This window comes from Catharus ustulatus, chromosome 5, assembly GCF_009819885.2.
Source record: "Catharus ustulatus isolate bCatUst1 chromosome 5, bCatUst1.pri.v2, whole genome shotgun sequence".
Taxonomy (NCBI): domain Eukaryota; kingdom Metazoa; phylum Chordata; class Aves; order Passeriformes; family Turdidae; genus Catharus; species Catharus ustulatus.
This window is the reverse complement of record NC_046225.1, coordinates 6,041,473-6,061,583: the sequence shown is the minus strand read 5'-3', so window position 1 is coordinate 6,061,583 and position 20,111 is coordinate 6,041,473. Positions and strand designations below refer to the sequence as shown.

The following is a 20,111-nucleotide window of genomic DNA, read 5'->3' as shown; positions in this document are numbered from 1 at the left end:
CTTTTAAACAGTAGCTGAACAAGGAGAGCTGGCTTGAATCAGTTCAGTTGAGCTGTGCTTGCACACAGCCAGCAGCAGCTCCTCTGAAACTCTTCATCCTCCCCCCCCCTCCAACACTGTTTTGGATCCCACTCTAAGATCTTTTCCTGCCTGATAAGGAAAGTCAAGTATTTAAGTACACATACAAGCACCACCAGGAGCTTTGGACACTTGAAGCCACATGCTTAGGAGAAAACCTACTGTTAATGCTACTTCAGTTGCTGTAAGTATTTCTCAATGTGTAAACCAAGATAAAACCACCTAAATTTAACTCTTCTCCTTTAACCATTACTTGACCATAAAACAAATAAATAGATCCAGACAATTACCACTGCATTTATTTTTTTTTTATAACATGCTTGTGCAGGGAAGTTTTAAGCTGCTGCTACAAAAAATAAAAACAGAGTTATAAAACATATACATATTTACATATATTACTTGTAAGACATAAAAATATAAGTTATTTACAAATACAAGTACTTGAACAGCACAATGCATTTTCCTTGACTGTTGGCACTGAATAAGCAGTGGAGTAAGATTATTTCCAAAGACTTAAAGCAGTCAAGAACTAAGCTCCTCAAAGTTTTGCTTGAGCGAGTTTATCCATCGCTTTAATGAAAAGTATGTTTTGTATGATAATTCACACACAATTTGCTACACATAAAGAAAGTAACTCTTCCCTTCCTAACTTTTTACAAGATTTTGGAAGAATCTCTGCAGAAGCTGAGTAAGAGCAGTCACTTTACTGAGAAGTCAGTGAGTGAGTTTATTAAGCTCTTGTGCCATGACACCTGGTTTCCTTTAATCAGTGAGGACCAGCTGGATTGGTAAACATTACAAGAATAGAAGACAGACAGTGCAGCTTCTCTTTGATGTATTCTGGCAACTTATCATCTTCTCCATACCTAGAGTGGCAAAGCAGCATAGAGAAACAGAGATGTGTAAATAATTTATTTCATGACAATATAGTTATTTCAAAACACTACTTCCCTCGACCTTCCTGTTTTTAATACTATGCATAAATAATGGCTGTAACTCTGGAGACCGAGGAGATGCATTCCCAGCTTGTTTTATTCATTTCTTATCCAGAGTTCAGTCAGTTATGGGTGCCTCTTTTTATTCAATAAGCTTACATAAGCTAACCAACTGTCACGTGATGGCAACGCTAAGGTTTAAAGTTTACAAACCAAAATTAATAGCAGCTATGAAGTTACCTGCTGTACAAGAGCCTTGCACTGAGTTACCTGGATGTTTTTATGGCAGGAACAGACTCACCTGCTTGTCTGGCCATCTGGAGAAGTGTAAGTGATGGAAGAAACACCTGCTTGGGCTACCAGCTGGGATCCATCATTGAACTGAACCCATACTGCTCCACTGGTCAGCTGATGAGAGAAGTTATATTATGGTTTGAGCGTATGAAATACAAAATTACAAACCTAAAACTTTTCTAATAATGGAAGCTGAAAACTTTCCAAAATTGCTGAAGGGGACTTAAGTATTTTGGTCAGTCTTTTAAAGATAAAGGTTGTATGGATATGGATTCAGAGGTTTCAGATGCTTGGCTTTAGTTATCCTTGTCAGTGCCAGATAAAGCATTACCTTCAGCTTAACCACTCCTAAAGAAAGGCAAAATACTAAAAAGAGCTCCATTTGTGAGAGTTTACAGCTGTACACAATTTCAAGTTTATACACATCAAGAGAAATTTTTCTGTTAGGACAAGAAGTTTACTTTATCTAGATTACCAAGAACAATGTTTTAAACCTAAAGATTATCCAACAGAAACGCAGAGGGAAAATGGCTGTGCAAGGAAACAGCTTTTCCTGTTACAGAGGAAGATGCATTTCTCTTGTACAGAGAACATTTTTTTAATATTTCTATTAAAAACTTTGTCATGACACCTTTGCATCTATATTAGTGAACAGAGAAGTTTAAACAGTTCCAGGTTTTTTTACTGGAGTCAAATTTAAATGACAAAGGAAACTGAAATAGGCAATAATAGCTACAGGTAAACTGTGGTAACTGAGATACTGAACTATTATTTGGTTTCTTCTACTTATGTAGTTCACCATGGTTTTTATCTAAGATACTTATTTAAAAGTATCTTTCCCCATACAAATTTTAGACTTAAACTGTCATGCACAACTGAATGATTCCTCACAAATCAAATTTAAAGTTAATTACTTAAAAATACATATCTCAAATTAGTAGGAAAAAAAAGAATAGACATGCCTCCTTTATTAATTTCTCACCTGAGAAGCCCAACCAACATTTTTCACAAAAACAGATTTGACAAGTTGGGCTGAATTTGGACTACATTCCGTTTGATGAACAGAGGAGCAAGTCTTTTCCACAGTGTTAGTCAGAAGCATAGGCTTTTCACAGGACACCACCTAAAACCCAGAGATGCACAGAATTAACAGAATTAACAGCCTTGGCATTAATCCTACTAATGAGCTATAGGGGTCAATTGCCACCTGTTCGTGTGTACAGACAGATTTAGGCTCTATGCTTCATTTAACAGCATTACAGTAGGAAAATCCCACAGGGACACAACTTTATGTTGTCAGTTCACTTCAGTCAGGTGGAAATGGTCAGATTTATACTAGGGACATGAACTACACAAACAGATGCAGATCCAACAAATGTAGATTGATGTATATTCAATGAAGCTCACAATACAAACTCTGTGTGCCAAGACCTCAGCATAATTCAGTCAGCTGAGGAAGTCTTAGCAGGAACCAAAGCTTGGTGGGTCTTTTAAGCAAACCAGATGAAATTGCTCACAAAGCCTTATTGGCTACACATATATTTTCACTTACCCTTTTTAAATATACACACTAGCACTTGATTATTTCAGAACATCATCAAGTGCCAACACCCTTTGTGACACCATTTTTATACAGCACCAAGGGCACATCAGAGCTCTCAAACTGAAGACTGCTGTCTAACACGAGTAAGCCATTTTTAAAGTCTGTTCCCCAGAGGCATTTGTGGTAAAGTTTTTGAGTGTTCTGATTTTTCAGATGCTCTCAAATCCAGATATCAAATCAAAGTTAGTATTTTTAGTCAGTATGCTCACAAATAGCTAATAAAAGTCTATGCCCATACAAATGTAATTCCATTAATTCAATGGAAAACAACAATATGGGAGACTGGTCTCCACGGTACATCCTTGTGTACTTACAGGAGCACAGTTTGGAGCCTGAACTGGAGTAGAACTGGCAGCTTTATTTCTATCCAATGCCACAACTTCTTTTGAATAGTTTGTCTTGTCCAACAGTGGAGGTGCTGCAGCCTGTGGTGATTCAGTATTACCAGGTTTTCTGGAAAAATAATGAGAAAAATGGGGAAAAGGTCTGTCCAAAACAGATTAAAGAACCAAGTGAGGAGACATAGCTCTCCCTTCATTTTACCATGGACCATCCAAAGCACCTGATGGCAGGAGTCTTCTGCAGAACTGTTTTTCAGTTCAAACACGTAAGTATTCAATAAATAGTCAATAAATACATAAATATTCAAATACATCAGTATTTTCAACTTAAAGATATTACCTTCCAACAATTATTGGAAAAAATGGAGCACTTCCACTCCATTTCTCTTCTTCCAAAATAGCAGATTCCAGTGCAAGGCACGTACGATGTCCCTGAAAAGAGGAGTTTATTAACATTTTAAATTGAGAATTGTAGAACTATTTCACACACATTTAGTGTGGCAAGTGAACCCACACAAGGAAATTTCAAGGGTGCTGAATTTTTAAAGTTGTATAAAGCAGTTCCATCTGTTGTGTTTAATCCTTTCACCAGACAGGCAAACCTGCTTTACAAACTAGTAAGAATTTCCTCTATCTTGCTTGTGAGGGATTGCAACCATTACCTCTACTCTGATATTTGCTCTTCCAAAAAACACCATCCTCCCTCCTTAACAGTGTAATGAAAAACATGGAAAGCAACACAGGAAGCACATTTGTGAAAGGGAGGCTGAATTTCCAGGAAGTTGCTTTGCACTGGAAAAGGTCCATGTAAAACATCTTACCTCATTTGCATGATCCATATAAGCCTGGATTTCCTTCTTCAACCCTGCCTCGCTTTCTCCTTTCAAAGTGAAGGATTTCCCTGACTTTTCAATCACACGAGTTATTCCAGCTGTCTTATGGATCTTTGTTCCTGCAAGAAAATGGGAACACTTTCAGTGTGAGCTGTATAAAATAAGAGTTAATCACGGCAGGCTTGGAGCAGGGACATGCCTCTTACTGAGGTGGTTAACTACCAAAGACAGATGTAAAGAAGTGCTCATAAATAAAACCAAAGTATGTTTTAAATAACACTTTTGCAACATGTACTTCCTGAAGAAGATATCAGTAAGGAATTAAAGAATCAACTAATCTACAAGTGCTAGAATAAAGGCAGTGTCCAAAAAACAGCTTGTAGTGCACTACTGTCTTCAAACTGGAGTGGTAGTTGTTTAGTGTTAGGCAGTATTTTAGTGCAGCCCTAAAGTAATGCTATACCTATTTGTATAACTGCAAACATGAATACATACCATCATAAAAACAAACTTCAACATCTGCAGGGGGTGAATTTTCCATCAACATGCACTTGGCATATCTTGTATAAAATGTCACTTTGGGGGTTTTTGTTCTCACCAACTGCACAAACTTAGCTGCATACTGGTATTTTTTCCAGTACTTTTCTAAAAGAGAAAATTTTTAAATATTTACAATTTAGCAGATTTAACACTGCACCAGCTTGAAGAGAAGTAATTTAAATTACATGTTTTATAGCTTAAGGTTGTGAGTAATATTTAAGTACTTGACAGGTATGTTTAAAGAAACTGACTTATTTCCCCAACAGCTCCCAATATGAATGAGGAAAAGATTACAAGACCTTTAATTTTAGTACACTACATTGTAAATGGGAGACTCCTTAAAGCTTCTGTATAAAAAGAATCAAAATCTGTGGGTTACACTTCCTTGTGAAGTTTCAAAACATTTTCCAGTTAAACTGAAAGGAGATTTACTTCAGAGTTATCTGAAAAGTAATAGGTAAAAGCTATAAAGTCGCAAGATCACATTAATCATCAAAATTTTAAAATAAATTTCAGGTTACCTGGCAAGTTGTCAAAATTATATGTGCAGATGCCTTCAGGAGGAGCAGGAGGTCTGTCATCAAGAAGGAAACCTCTTCCTTCATTTGGATGATAAACTGCAATCTACAAAAAGGGAACAAAAATTGTGTGTAGTTGCAACTTACTACAGCACCCTGCACTTTTAACAGGTATGGAAATAACTCACATTTTAATTAATTACTACAATTTACCATGAAAGAGCTATTCCTCTAAGTAATTATTTAACATCAGCACTTTTTCACCTATTCCAAAGATCAAGTCCAATTCTTCTCTGAAATAATTGCTTGCTCCCTATATTTATATGGCTTTGTTATGAAGGGGCAAAGTGCATATATAAACAGTGGATTTCAAAAGAAATAATCACTTGAAAAATAAAAAAATAGTTCTGAATTAACTCTAAGCACTTTATACAACAGCGAAGAAATCAAAAATATACTCACCACATTTCCATCACAAGATATTCTGAGAACTTCTTTCACAAGTTCCTGTGAGCGGTGTTCTTTCAGAAACTCCATACACACTTCTCCAGTATCTAGAATGCTCACCTAAAACACATTAAATATAAAGTTAAACAAAAAGACCTTTACTTTCTGTAAAAGGTAAGTTAGCACTTTTTTTTTCCACAAATGATTTTCTTTTCCCTTAAATGCACTTCAAGTTGATAAATGCTTCTTACAGTAACTTGTTATTAGCGCTAATTTTTTTGAAAACAGAGGATTTCAAGATGACTGAAGGGTATCAGCTGGTAACTGAGGGTGAGGCTTCTTAAGTGACAAATCAAACACAGACAGTCTGCCCTATTATGCTTTTAAGTATTCTCTATACAAAAATTAATTTTGTTAATATGATTTTTAACTAAATTACTCTAGATGAAGCTTCCTAAAAACACGTTTCTATTTTACCAAGTGATTTTTAAGAGACAGTCACACTATATTAAGCACTTCAGTTGTTCTCATTTTTAGAACTGATACTTACCACTGCATTTTTGGTTTTTTGCCTGATGGGTTTCAGCCTGTGAGCAGCGAGAGGTGACACAACACTTCGCAGTGTAGGTTTCTGGTGTGCTGATGGTTCTTGGCCCCAGGTTTGGTTTTGTTCTGGAGTTGACCAAAGGCCACATGTAGGAGATGGTTGAATTTTCTCATTTTGGCAGAGAACTCCAGGGATGCATGCCTTTGGGTTTCTCTGGTTTGAAGAATGTGGACAGTCACCAGGTACATCGTGATTCCTTATATCTTTTAAGGTGTTCCATGCATTTCTTGGTGCATCCTGCTGCAGATCCAGATGGTACCGAAAACCTCCATGTGCGTTACTCTTGCCAGTCAGGTCTGCAGGTGGTCTCAGAGGAACTGAAAGCATCACAAAGGGACATTGGAGATTCAGAGTCATAGCCAGAAGTAAAAAATTCGAGTATAGCTTTAAAAGCTCTTCAAGGGATTGTCTTAGAAGGCTTAGTTAAGGGAAGAATGGGATTTCTTTAATCCTCATTCCAAATCATCAGGCCTTTTAGTACCATCAACACCAGTGCTACTTAAAATAAGCTGTTCCTATATTTCAGTTATGATGGTCTTTTTATACATCTAATAATTTAAAAGAATAGTTTATAAACAAAATACTAAGACTTCAAGTAGATTCTTATGCAAGAATTAGTTTAATCTGTTGAAAAACACCTTATCGATCAGATAACCACCAGTAGCAAATTTCATATAAGTTCCAGTTTATCTAACTAGTGTTTCACCATCTGCCAGAGGCTTTAGTACTGAAAATGTTAAATACATAGTCCAAATCCCTTGTTTTATTTTTAAAATCCTTGTATTTATTTCTTTTAAACATCTGTTTTTATATTTAGCCTTCCCTAGTTTTGATATTTAAGCCCTTGATCAACTTTCACCTCACCCACATCACTATTGTGCTCCTTCTGCTGTGTGGCTGAACAGTTGAGAAGGGACCAAAAATTAAATATCATTATTCAGACCATATGTTCTCTGAGTCCAATTCCCTGTAAACAGGAAGGGAAGGAGTCCAGTAATATCAAACCAAAAAGGCCAGAATGGATTTATGGTTTATTCTTATGATTAAATTACACTATTTGCAAATGATGTAATATGATGCACAACAAAGAACACCTCCTTCCCTTCTGTGTCTCTGTCCTTTCCTCCACCCATCCTTCTGCAGCCTTATTATCTTTCTCATTCATTGAGGTCCCATCTTATTTAGTTGTATTTGCACAACTAAATTAACAGGGATTTCAAGTGACCTGCTAATATTTTGTCATATATTTACACAACTGAGTAATTATGTCAGGGCCCAAAATTCTGGTTTCCTCTTCGTTTTTATTTCTTTTTTTTTTTTTTTTTTTTCTAGAACAGTAGTAGAAAATAACAAGCTTGTTTTAGGAAACTATGTATTCAAATTCAATGTACAAAGAAATAAAAACAAATAGAAAATTGCACTAAAACTCTTACAAGTCACCAACTTGAGTGCAAAAATACAGAAAGTGATGAGTAACACACCATTTGTTTGCATGCTTCCGAGCCACTGCTGCATTGTCTCAGCCTGGGACTTCTGCTCTAACAAACCAACCTGGGGCTTCACTGGGCACAGATAATTAGAGCTACAAAATAAAGGTTACACACAATCAAGATTGCATCAAAGACACTTGCACAACAAAAGTTACAGTGCTGCAGCTGCAGAAACCACAACCCTTAGAATATTTAGGAAATGCAGGTGGCATTTTATAGCTCTAGGTAGCATAGAACATGCTTCTTTTTCATGGGGTAAAGACTAGCAAAATAAAATATCTTCCAAATTGAATGAGAAGTTATGATAATGCTGCCAGCAGTAGCTGTTCTTACATCTAGGTCTTAATTCACAGCCTTGGAGAAGACAGTGATGACATGACACCCTTGACCCCCTGTCTCACTCAGCATAACTAACGTGCAGCTGAAAGATGCCAATCCTACCATCCAAAATAATTTGAATTTATATAAAATACAGTCAATCCCAAAAATTATAAAGATTTTTTTGCCAGCTTTTTAGATTATGACATTTATGCAGCCACAGGTGAACTCAAGATACAATCAAAGAATACACACAAAACCAGTTACTGCAGAGTCACTGATCTGTTGTGAATTCATTCACACTGAGCTCCTGTGAGGTTTTCTATCTCCATAGCCTGAACCTGTCTGCACTTCCTTACAGTGATGATGATTACTTCACCATTGGCAAGGGCTCACTTACCACCAAAACCACAGAATATAAACCATCTAATTCAAGTGTTAGGACCTTGCATTTAAGATTGCTGTGTAAGCTAGCTACAGGTGTAAGAGGGTTTCCTAGAATCAACTATGTAAAAAAACCTGTAACCCTTAAGTTAATCTCTACTCTAATATTCTCTAATGTTTACATTCAGCAGGGCTTTATGAAGTCATAGGGAACAAAAGTAAGGAGTACAGTAGCATTTGCATAAGTTTTTGATTCATCAAACATTTCTCAAACTAGAAAGACTTTACATGCCCACTGAACTTTGCTTATGTCAAACACTTGAGGACAGTTAGGAAAAGCTTCTTACTACATTTGCTTTTTTTACAGGAAAGGTGCCTGTTGGTCTTTTCCTTGAGCTGATTTGCAAAGAGAAAATACAGGAAATTATGCAGAGAGATAATTCTTAATGTGGAGAGAAATGCAGGAACTAAGATATGGAAGTAGTTACATTAAAAGAGAAAGTGAATCTTTTGATATGTTGCTCATGGAAAGTCTATAGAAAGAAGCCAAGATTCCCAGAAAGAAGGTACAAATAAGTACAGAACTCAATTTCAGATAACATCCATGATTGACTTTCCTTTCTGGTACCACCTTTATAATCTATTGCCTAATCTTTACTAAATTTTTGTTTTATCCTCTCTAAGCATAAGAAAAAATCACCTCAAGAAATCAGCAAGTAAAAATGTTGATAATTGCACTTCAAATGCCCTCTCCCCTCATCTGTCTCTTCCACAAAGAACAATTAGCAAGGCTCTCTACTAAAATTACAGTGGGGAAAGAAACAATCAACTTGCTGCAAGTGGAAAGAAGACAGTAACAGAGCCCTGAATTTCATCTGAATAAAAAAGTGATTCTTACTGTGGTTGATCTTTTACAGGCGGAGATATCTGCTCTTCAAAAGAACCAGAAGTACTAGAAGTCTTCTCCTTAAATATTTCTCCTATATCAGTATAGCTGTTGGCAGGTGAAAAGTACTGTGTGTTTTCCCTTGTTCCTATTTTAGGTTTGGAAAGCACTTCCAAAGAGTGACATCGATCCACGATGCTGGAAATGCCTTGAGTCTGGCTGTGGGATGTGCCAGACCTGTCTGAGGAATGGGCTCTTCGGAGGTAGCGGGAATGTGGCCTCTCCTCATCAGGCTGCATGGCTCTTCCCCTGCCACCAATTTCCTTTCCCTGAATTCCCCACTGCTGGAGAGAACCACTTCCATCTCCCAATGAGTTATTATTGGAATTCTTGTTCGTAGGAAAAAAAGTAATTTTATTTGGGAGTGGCTGTCCAACTAACAGCTTCTTCTTTTCCTTCAAGCTACCGCTGGTACTGATGCTGGAAGAGCCCGTGAAGGTTGTAGAGATGGTGGCATTTCCACTGTCCATGGAATCTTCTGAGGTTCCCAAGTCTCTGCTCCGTGCAGAGCTACCCCTGGACATAAAAGGATGATCCAGCACCGAGGAAAGACTCAAGCGATCTGCGGGGTTTTTGCGCAGTAACCTGTGAATGAGGTCCTGTGCCTCTCTCGACAAGAAGGCTGGCATTTCATAATCCGCCAACACCACCTTATTCAGCGTGTTCCTGACCGTGTCCGTGTCGAAAGGCGGCTTTCCAATGAGCAGAGTGTAGAACATACAGCCCAGAGACCACACGTCCGACTCCAGCCCGTGCGGGCTCCTCGTGGCTATCTCGGGAGAGATGTAATTGGGAGTTCCACACATGGTGTAATGCTTCTCATGGGGCATCTTCAGCTGAGTCGCCAGCCCAAAGTCAGCAATCTTGACGTTCATGTTACTGGTGAGTAAGATGTTGGAGAGGGTGAGGTCCCGGTGCAATATTCCATGGGAATGGAGGTACAGCATACCCGTGATAATCTGGTGCAAGAAGTGTCGTGCTGGCAAAACAAAAGCACATGTTCCAGTCTTGTATTGAAATCACAGCTCTGAATTAACTCAGCTTTAAGTTTACTATTCATCTTGCTTCTATTGTTTCTTATTTTTAATACAAGGCTTTTTAGGTGTCACATAATGAAATCAGAATTAACTTTCTGCCTTCTACTTTAAGCAAAAAGGCACAACTTTGTTCTAAGTTCATGAAAGAAGACTGGAAATACGTTCAATTGGCCCAAACTTCATAAAATTAAGTTCTTAAGAATTCAAGCTAAGCTGCTCATCACTTTTGGAAATAGATACAGGTTAAACTAATGATGCCTGTATAGCAGTACCCCATTAATCCAGTCCTGTGGCCTGGCTCCCAAAAAACCCCTATCTATAGCACTATCATAGAATTAAATTAGAAATTGATAGAGAAGCAAGAGGTGAGCAATGAGGCGAGTCTGGAAGTAGTAAAGGCAGAAGTTGCCAATTTTCCTATTCTTTCCTCTTCCCAGACTTGACCCACACTTCAACACAATTCTAAGCACAAAGTAAGCTCTACCTTCCAAGATCACCATCTTCTTATACTCCAAATAGCACAGAAAAAAATGCATACAGAAATGCAAGTAAATACATCCATAATAATAATTTTAAAACCCTCTAGATTATCACTTACACAAGATTTTAAGGTATAGAAACTGTGATGGTAGCTTTAAATATTCTCCCTCTAGAATTAAATATTTATTGAGTGAGCCAAAACATTAATTCAGAGGGCTCCACAGATAAAAAAAATCTCACCTTCATCTTCTGAAAAGGGTTTCTTTCTGTTCTTTATGTATCTGCTCATTTCACCATTGTGACAGATCTCAAGTATCAAGTATACGTAGTTGCTATCTTCAAAATAGTTATAAAGCTGGAACATAAAACAAGGAAAAAACAAAATTCCATTTTGCAGACTGTGCAGCAAGTCCCATATACAGCCCTCTCTACAAACCCCACGGTTCTTACCTCGAGTATAGATGGATGCTTTAGCTGACAATGTATTTTCACCTCATTCTGAACCCTCTGTACCATTCCAACTTTGTGCATGGCTTTTTTGTCTATCTGTAAGTGGATCATAGCATAACTTAGATGTTCAGTGCATATTTGCCTGACAATTTTTAAGTAAAAGCAAGTTTTCACATAGTTCAACTTAATAAACTCTTTTAATGAACAAGTAGATAATTGGAGAAACACCACAACTGAAAGCAGTCAAGTGTTAACATTATCAATACTAACAACACTTTTTTTTTCTGAAATACTTGAGCAGAGAAACCTAAATCTGATTTTGCTTTGCAGATAGGCTAAATATAGTCAACATTCAAAAGCATTTCTATTAATTACCAAATCTATCTGGCTGTGGTGCATCTTTCAGAATCGAGTCCCACTCTTTATATCCGTTGTAAACAAACATTCAACTCAAACATCAGCGCCCAGCTGCATAACCCCAACCTGCTGCAACTTTGCATTTGGTCTCTAGGGAGACGGATACTTCCCTGGCCGACTGCCTTACCATTTTGATGGCCACTTCCAGGCCGGTTTTTAGGGATACTGCTCTGTAGACCCCTGCGAAGGAGCCCTTCCCCAGGAGGTTCCCCACCTTGAAATCCTGCAATACGAACAAACCAGCCTCGTTAGCCCGGGGCTTTGTCAGCCAGCCTTCGCAGCGCCTCTCCCGATGCGAACCCTCCTCCCAGCAGATGCGGGGACCCCACACACCCCCGAGATGCGAGCAAAGCCCCAGACGGCCCGGGGGTACCTGGAGGGAGCTCTCCGTGGCCCGGCGGTGGGGCCCGGCAGGCCCGCACAGCCACCCCCGCCGCATCCTCCAGCCGGCACCGCACCGGCGCTGCCCAGGGGCCGCCTTCCCGCCGCGGCTCCCGGGACGCGGGATGCACCGCCCCAGCTGCCATGGCAGCGCCCGCGGAGCCGCCGCTCCTCACAAACACGTGGGGACGGGGCGAAGGCGCGGGAGGAATCGCGCTCCCACCAACACCCGCCGGGAGCGGTGCGAGCCCGGGAGCGGTGCGAGCCCGCGCCCGGCCCCTCCGCGCCCCGCGGCGCACCTCTATCCTCTCGCCGATGCAGGTCGCCATGGCGCCGGCCGCTCTCCCTCGAGTCCCGATACCGGTCGTACCGAGGGCCTGGGCCACGGTTGCCCATTAGGGCGCCCCGGGCCGCCCGCCTCGGCGCACCCTCGCTCGCTCCCGGGCACGGCGGGGGCCGCTCCGCGCCCCCCCCGCCGACATTTTGAAAAGTCGCGCCGTTACCCCCCGGCCCCGCCCCGCCCCGGGACGAGGCTGCGTCTGACGCAAGCGCGTCACGCAGCGGCGCGCGCGGCCCGGGCCGGGAGGAGGCGCTGCTGCGCGTGCGCGTGCCCGGGCGGCCGTTAGGGCGCGTGCGCTGTGAGGGGCGCGCGGGTCCCCTCAGCCCGGGTCCCCTCAGCCCGGGGCGTGTTAGGGAATGTTGTGGGGTTATCCTAAAGATCATCTGGTGCCAACCCCCGCTGCCAGGGGCAGGGATACACCGCCTAGATCTAGTTGTTCAGGGCCTTTGAATACTGCTCGTAATAGGGCACCCACAACCTCCCTTAGGCAGCCTGTTCCGGTGTCTCACCGCCCTCAAAGTATAAAACTTCTTACTAATACCGAATCATAGGACAGCTTTTTCCAAGGACAGAAGCTGTAGTGGACTATTTTCAGCTCTGAACATAAGCACCTGTAGTTCCATTGAAATTAGAGAAGTTCTATAGTTTTGTACAAAGGTGCAGTTTGATTCCTAAGTTGGGATTTAAATTTTCCAAAAGCAGAGATGTTATATTTCTTCTGTGACATTACAGGAGCCCGAGGCTGGGCCTGTATTGGAGAATTATGTGGCCTGTGTTGAGCTTTGTGCTGCTGTGACTGCACCCAGACTCAAACAAGGCCGTTTCAAACTGGCATATATTTATATACTTCAGTGTGCCTGAAGTTTGGAGGTGGATGAAGCAATGTGTTCAGAGCTTAGCTTTAAAACTCTTTTCTGAAGCAAAAGTCCATGGTCAGCTTTAAATATTGAGCTCTTAGTTCTCCTCACTGATATTCTCTCCTGCCAGGGAGACCAGACTGGTTTCCATGACGTGTTTATTGCTTAAGTCCAACTGACAGTAGCATAGCTACAGTGCAGTACAGTCTCTGTTTTCACTTTCAGAATCCCAGGTTTTGTTTGTATTTGTTTGTTTTTAACTTTCCCCACTTCAGATTCCTCATGTGGCTGCTCAGAGGACATTGACATTTCTCTCTTCAGCAGGCTCAGAGGAGATGTGAATTCAGATGGCAGAATCTTTGTGATGAGACAGGCTGAGAGTTGAACAAATATCTTAAAATCTGGATCACTTTTGATGCTTTGCCTCACACAGGAAAGGGCTGTGGCTCTCATCTGCCTGTATGATGGTGAGTTCTCCAGAGGGAACAGGTTTCAGACAGAAAAAATCACTGAAAACTTATTCATCCTGGAACTGACTGTGTCACTGCTGGGCTGATCAAGAAAAAAGATGTGGAAAAAAATTGTTTCCTCACTGACCCTACTTCTTTGGTAGTGAAATTCAATTTATTTCAGAGAAGACATTTTTATTTAAATCTGTATCTTTAAGAAACAAGTCAGACTAGTTAGCCATGTGATTTAGTGTACTCAACTGTAAAAGTGACAACTTGTTTCATCCCTCACTGAGGAGTGTGGCTGGAGGGAAGTCATTTGTAATATAAGTGAAGAAAAAAATGGTTTGTTGAAAGAATGATTGTTTCTGAGAAGCTGGTTATTAAATATAATCTGTTTTGAGTAAAATCCTTGGTGTGGCAGAAGGCTTTGTTGCAATGACTAACACATTTTTATGGACATTCCAACTTTGAACCCTCCTATGAAGTTACCGGCCCTGCAGCAGTGGCCTTAAGTCTATGCTACAGTACTATTGTGTTGCTTGTGTTAATGCTGTCAAAAACAGGTGAGTATTTTGTTTTTACTGGTTGTATTGGACTATAATGGCAGCATCTGGTAGCCCAGTGGCACTTCACCATTCATGCCAGCATAATTTTTTTTCCTCAGATCTTTAGTCCACCTTAGTGAAGTTACAGAATTTGTAACTTTGTGTGGTATAGTCGAGCCTGTCTCTGTAGATACCAAGGGTGAGCTTAGTCAGTGATTTAGAGCCAGGCTGACATCATGCCTGTGTTATGGAAACAATGAGGTGGTTGGAATAATTTGCTAATTTGGCTGGTGCCTCTGTTGTAGGTGTCTGTGTTTGTTGCTGTGTGGAACACAGCCCCAGATTGTGCCCTGTTCCTGAGCAGGACATTAACCACTGTGCAAGTTTTTCCAGATGCCTTTTCTGTGATTCTTTTGATTGTACTGCACCTGTGAGCACTAAGTGATAGTTTCTAATAGAGAGAACTTTTGCAAGTCAAAATAAATTCCATGAAAAAGGTGGTTTCAGTATTTGAACTGTTTATTAATTCCAGACAAGGCTAGGTCTTCTTATCATTAAATCCATCACACAATCTGCACAAACTCACATCCATGAAAAGAATTCCTCAGCCCAAAGTGAAAATAACATGATCCCAGCACAGCTGAAGGAGTTTCAAAGCAGTGCAGATACTCACTTAGCACCTGCATCGTGTGCCCTTATGAGTGATGTTCTGCCCTGCAAAGCGAGACCAACTGAAAACCCAAGGACAAGTTTTTCAGTGTAGCAACACTGCTATTTGGATACCTAGAGCTAAAACCCAATTTAAATACAAATCTATTCTACAGTATTTCCCCAGGCTATTCTGTTGGGAATGTTGACTGACTCCCTTTGAAGTAATTTTTGTAAATTTTTAGCTGTAAGTAGCACTTAGTTACCAAGCAAGCAGCTGGATTTGCAAAGAAGCTGAATCCCTTGGGTAATCATATCTGCTAAGTTCCTTCAGGTGAATTTCAAGATGATAACAATTAATGCAGTGTGAGATTTGAAGGCTTCCTCAACAAAATATAATTTCATTGTCCTAAGTCTAATTTAAATACTAATTATATTTTTTCCCTTTTTTTTCAGTTCATACTTCAGCGTCAGGATATTTGTCTGCCCCTCTGATTTTGAAGATTGGTTTACTGATGTTATCCATGAAAACAAAATGTCACCTGAGCATAAAGGTATAATTTTTGCATTTGTCCAGTTGTGTAAAAAAGACTTTGATCAAGTTTAGCATATTAAGACAAATGACGTTTCTTACTGCCGTTTTTGGGGCAAGCAAAAGCAGGTTGTTGTGGTGGTTTTTTGACATGATATTAGAGGAGAGCAATACAAAATACTTCTCTAGTGGCTTGTCCCACCTCCAGGATGATACTGAAAAATAAGTTTATGTTGTCTGAGCTCAGTTAGTTTGTCTTGAAAAAGCACTACCATGAGAATTTAGCAAATTGGACTATGGTTATTTATTTTCTTGCAATGCGAAAACAAATGCAAATATTCTATTTGTGTAATTAAAAGTTGTAGGATAATTATCTTTACAATTTCTGTAGGCTTGGCAGCTTAGTGAATTTAGATACATTTTATATTTCTAACAGTCAAATGAGATTTATAAATGTGTATTTCATATTTCTGTATTGTGGAAGAAAATGAAAGTTTCCTGTGGTAGAAGCTTGTGCTGTTTGACACACTGAATACTTCCTCCACTGTCATTCTAAAGCCCAGAGGTGTCAGCTTGGAAAATTTTTTTGGTGTTTGTGAACTTGATGTTCACAAGAGCCAGAAGCTGGACTTGGATGATCCTTGTGGGTCCCTTCCAACTCAGGATGTTCTGTGATTTTTTCAACATTCACCTTATTTTGCTAGAACAGCCCTTTTGCAGTGTGACAATGGGATACTTTTCCTGGTGATGAACATCCTTGCACAGCTGGTAAATTCTGGAGTGTGAAGAGGCTGATTGAGTAGCCAGAGATGCTGAGATAGCAGAGTAGGTTAAGTGCAGTATTTTCCCCAGTACTGATAAGGTATCAAGTTGATTTCTAGTGTGCATTTTTACATCTGCACTATATATGTGCATGTACATACATGTAAATATACAGGTTTTTTCAATAGGAAGGACTTTTCCCCACCCCTAAATCCCAAACCTGGCTTGTGAAATTAATATAGCTGAAATATTCTATTATTTATTGAGATCTAGGAATGCAAAACCTGGAAGAAATGCAGACTTTGAGGAGCTTTTAAAGTGTACCAAAGAAGACGGATATAAAAATGTTGAATTGTTGTTTTGGTGCATTTGTATTGGTTATGCAGAATTCCACAGTCATTACATCCTGGTGGAGGACCCAGGGATTCCTGTTACACTGCTAGCACATAGAAAAATTCCTGGAGGAATCCCACAGGTTGCTGCTTTCCAGCTGCATCTCTGCATCTGCTCAAGAGAATCAACTGTGCCCAAAGCTATCACTTTCCCCCAGCAGTTCAAGGCACAGGAAAACCACCTTGAACTTGTAAGTTGCAGTAAGTAATTAATGAAAGATGAATTACTGGAAACTTGGCAATTTGTGCTCATCCAAATGGAGAGATGTGATGGCAGCTGTGAAAATAACTGCAGTTCCCCAGAGGCAGAGCAGTGCTATGTTTGGGTTCCAGCAGCCTGGGACAGAGAAGGGTGAGAGAAGCCCCAGCAGGACAGGGAGGCAGCAAAAATGCCTTTATCTTACCTGTGGCCTTTTGGATAAACTCCCATTGTATCAACCCACAACACAAAGCTGATTTTTGGAATACTGATGCAAAAATGAGGTCTTGGGTGGTCATTTATGGTTCAAGTAGCGGTTTATATATTTATTATAATTATACACAACCTTGACAATCTATATTGCCATTCAAAAATAAATTGAAGTCTTGTCAATTTGCACATGATCTGTCACTACTAAGAATCCCATTTACATACATCGTAAACATTTTCCATACTGAAACACCGCTTTAAATTCTGACACTCCCATCTCTTCCCCCCTCACCCTGTGGAGATATGGTTATCGACTATGGAAAGAAACTTTTCCAACCACTGCAACATTCAGGGACTACCACCTTTTTAAATTAAACTCTTTCAACACTTGGTAAAGGTGGCTGGTGGGTATAGCTCTTAATTGCATTTTTGCAATGATTCCTGGTTTTGGTTGCTTATTTCCTTCTGACCAGGAAACAAGGAAGCCAAGGTTTAACAGCTGTATCAAGTAAGTCACATCAAGCACATTCCCAGTTTTGTATTTTGCAGTGCCAACGGTCACATTTAGTTGTTTTCACTGTTATTTACATGTGTAGTAAGTGGTTGAAGTCTTCAAAATTCAACTGCAGAGCATTAAGAATTCAGCTAGGAGTCAGCCACCACACACTTTCTGTAGCTACTAAGAGCTTGTGTTTATACTCCAACTGCTATACTGGGAGTTGAAATTAAAATTTATGAGGCATTAATGCCTTTTGATAAGCAACATGTTTTTTACCATCTCTTTTGAAAGTTTCTGTCTCCTGGTGCCTGAAAGATGAGAAAACTTAAGAGCAGCAGAAGTGTAAGAGGCAAAGGAATATTCCTCTATCCAGTTAATAAACTCACAGCTAGTGGCAATTAATCTAAGCATCCTTAGAGCAGGCAAACCTTATACCAGCCCACAACTCAAGTTTGGGCATCTGAGCCTCACTTGAGAAGGGCTCAGAGAAGTGTGGAAGTATTACAGTGTGATTGCACAGCAATGAAAAGTCCTGTTTTGAGCAATGAGGGTCATGATGGCACTGATCTGAACTGAATTTAGCTTCTTTTCCTACAGCAGCTTTGAAGCAGCAAATGCAACGTGTTCACAACATGGCTTATGCCAGCATTGGGTAACTGACAGGCAAGGAAAACCAGAGCTCTGAGAAGTGTAGATTCCAAGTTTTGTTAAGGCTGTTAATTTTTCACACTGGTGTCAAAAAATAATTGGGAAGAAAAGCCTCCTGCCAGCTCCTTGCTTGTTTCCTGAAATTACACTTACATAATCCTTACAGGAGAACACCCGCTTAAATATGGAGTATTTGAGAACTGTTATTAGCAATCTGTAGGAGAGACTGGAGTTCAGCACACAGAAATGTTGGAAAATATGTGGAAGATACAAGGAAATCTCATCAACACCCAGATTGGATGCTTTACTTTAACAGCTTCCACTTCTACATGGAAGAACCAAAACCTCCATCCCACGCACCACAAGGTGTTGGGAATGCTGGAGCTGCACCACAGACACTGCAATGCCGTGCCAGAGACAGGGCACCTTCCCTCTCCCTCTGCCCCAGGGCCTTGGGAATACAGGCTGTGGAGTAGGGGTTGGGTGTTTCCCAGCTGCCTCTGAGCTTTCAGGACCCAGCTGCTCACTCCATGTTTTTTGCAAGCATGCCCCAAAGGCAGTATTTAAGCAGTGCAAGGACACTACAAGAAGACGCAAGGGAGAGGAGTCCTCATTCAAATTCAGACATACAAAATCAAAACCAAAACCTTCATTCAAAATCAAGGGGTATTTTGTCATGAAGCAGCAGCTTCAATTAAGAAGAGCACAAACCCCTAACTTAAATGTTACAAAGCTGTTTATGTTACATCTGAATGAAATTCAAAGAAACTCCTTGGAGTCTAAAGTACCATAATAAAAAAGTGGAAAGGAACTCATGAATCAGTTATAAGCTACACTTAGTTTAGTACAGAAAATGAAAACAAATTAGTTAGGTCCTTTCTTGAGCAAGTGTGTTAATGCTCCAGGCAGAAGAGAATGAGTCCTCTTTTAAAGTAAAGAAGGAAGCTCTTGATGGTAAAATGAAACAAGGTATTTATGCTGGTTTGTAACCAGATCTTTACATGAAATTCTACAACCTGATAAACAAAACTTTTGTTTTTTAAACTATATGGCCTTTATATAGTTTTGCTTCCTTTTTTTTCTTTTTGTGGGACAGAGGGAACATTTTCAAATATTAGAAATGTGTCTTGCCCTCAGCAGAAAGTTTCAAGTAAGACATTATCGACAACTACCTGCTGTTAAAGTATACAAGATGCAGAGCAGCAGACTACTGCTGGTTCCCCAACAAAACTTTATGTTGCAAAGACATTCACTCTGGGCTGTCAGGGTAGGCAGAGGGAACTTCCTCACTGAGTCTGACACACAAAACCTCAAGCTGTGCATAGTGTGTAAGTACTTAAAAATCTGTCCTGGTGAAATCTCCTCTTTGGGCAGCATTCCTCTTCAGCAGGGATCTAGAGACAGACCAGATGCACAGCAAAAAAAAAAAACAAACTGTTCTAATAAGAAAACTTCATTACAACTGTTTGTCTGAACCATATCTGCTTTTAAGCGTGCAGAATTATTCTAGCCTTTATCCTAAGCATTGCCTCAAACATCTGTGATGTATTATTAAGCATCTGATGGCCATGAGCAGAGGACACTCTGTCCTTGCACATGACCTTTTAGCTACCAGACAGCTGACACTGGAGATTTCTGCAGTTTTGTGCTCTTCTGCTACAGGTACCAAGAAGTCTACCTAGACAGTTATTGTATAGCTGGATTTTAGGAAGCCAGTACTTGAGAATGCTACTCATGACACTGCCATGGTAAAAGCCAGTAGGATAGAAATGGTGTTAAAGCCTAGGAGAGCAAAGCCAGCTGAGCCTGACTGAAAGCACAGCTGATGCTGTAGTACAGTCACCCCTCAGCACCAGAGGTGTGACCACCGTGGCAGAACTCAAGACTGAGGTTGCAGAGGAGCTGCAGAACAGCTCTCAAGGTCACTC

The 20,111-nt window shown here is 40.2% G+C and overlaps 1 protein-coding gene across 1 annotated transcript; it reads right to left on the bottom strand.

Moving 5' to 3' along the window:
* Nucleotides 1-355: 355 nt before the first annotated feature.
* PLK4 (polo like kinase 4) lies at nucleotides 356-12,518 on the bottom strand. The gene is made up of 16 exons (XM_033059897.1): nucleotides 12,399-12,518; nucleotides 11,846-11,941; nucleotides 11,302-11,397; nucleotides 11,092-11,206; nucleotides 9,287-10,313; nucleotides 7,678-7,778; nucleotides 6,140-6,513; nucleotides 5,605-5,709; nucleotides 5,146-5,248; nucleotides 4,580-4,729; nucleotides 4,073-4,203; nucleotides 3,592-3,683; nucleotides 3,225-3,363; nucleotides 2,290-2,430; nucleotides 1,315-1,421; nucleotides 356-944 (listed from the first exon to the last, which is right to left on the bottom strand). Exons 1-16 carry the CDS (start codon nucleotides 12,426-12,428, stop codon nucleotides 845-847), a joined length of 2,907 nt encoding a protein of 968 aa, XP_032915788.1. The 5' UTR covers nucleotides 12,429-12,518; the 3' UTR covers nucleotides 356-844.
* Between the last annotated feature and the right edge of the window lie 7,593 nt (nucleotides 12,519-20,111).

Excerpts from the sequence above, each read along its gene's own strand:
- PLK4 (XM_033059897.1), bottom strand. The coding sequence starts at position 12,428 with ATGGCGACCTGCATCGGCGAGAGGATAGAG. Across the intron at positions 11,942-12,398 it reads GCATCGGCGAGAGGATAGAG|GATTTCAAGGTGGGGAACCT; the intron begins GTGCGCCGCGGG and ends TTCGTATTGCAG. Across the intron at positions 7,779-9,286 it reads CCTGTAAAAGATCAACCACA|CTCTAATTATCTGTGCCCAG; the intron begins GTAAGAATCACT and ends TTTATTTTGTAG.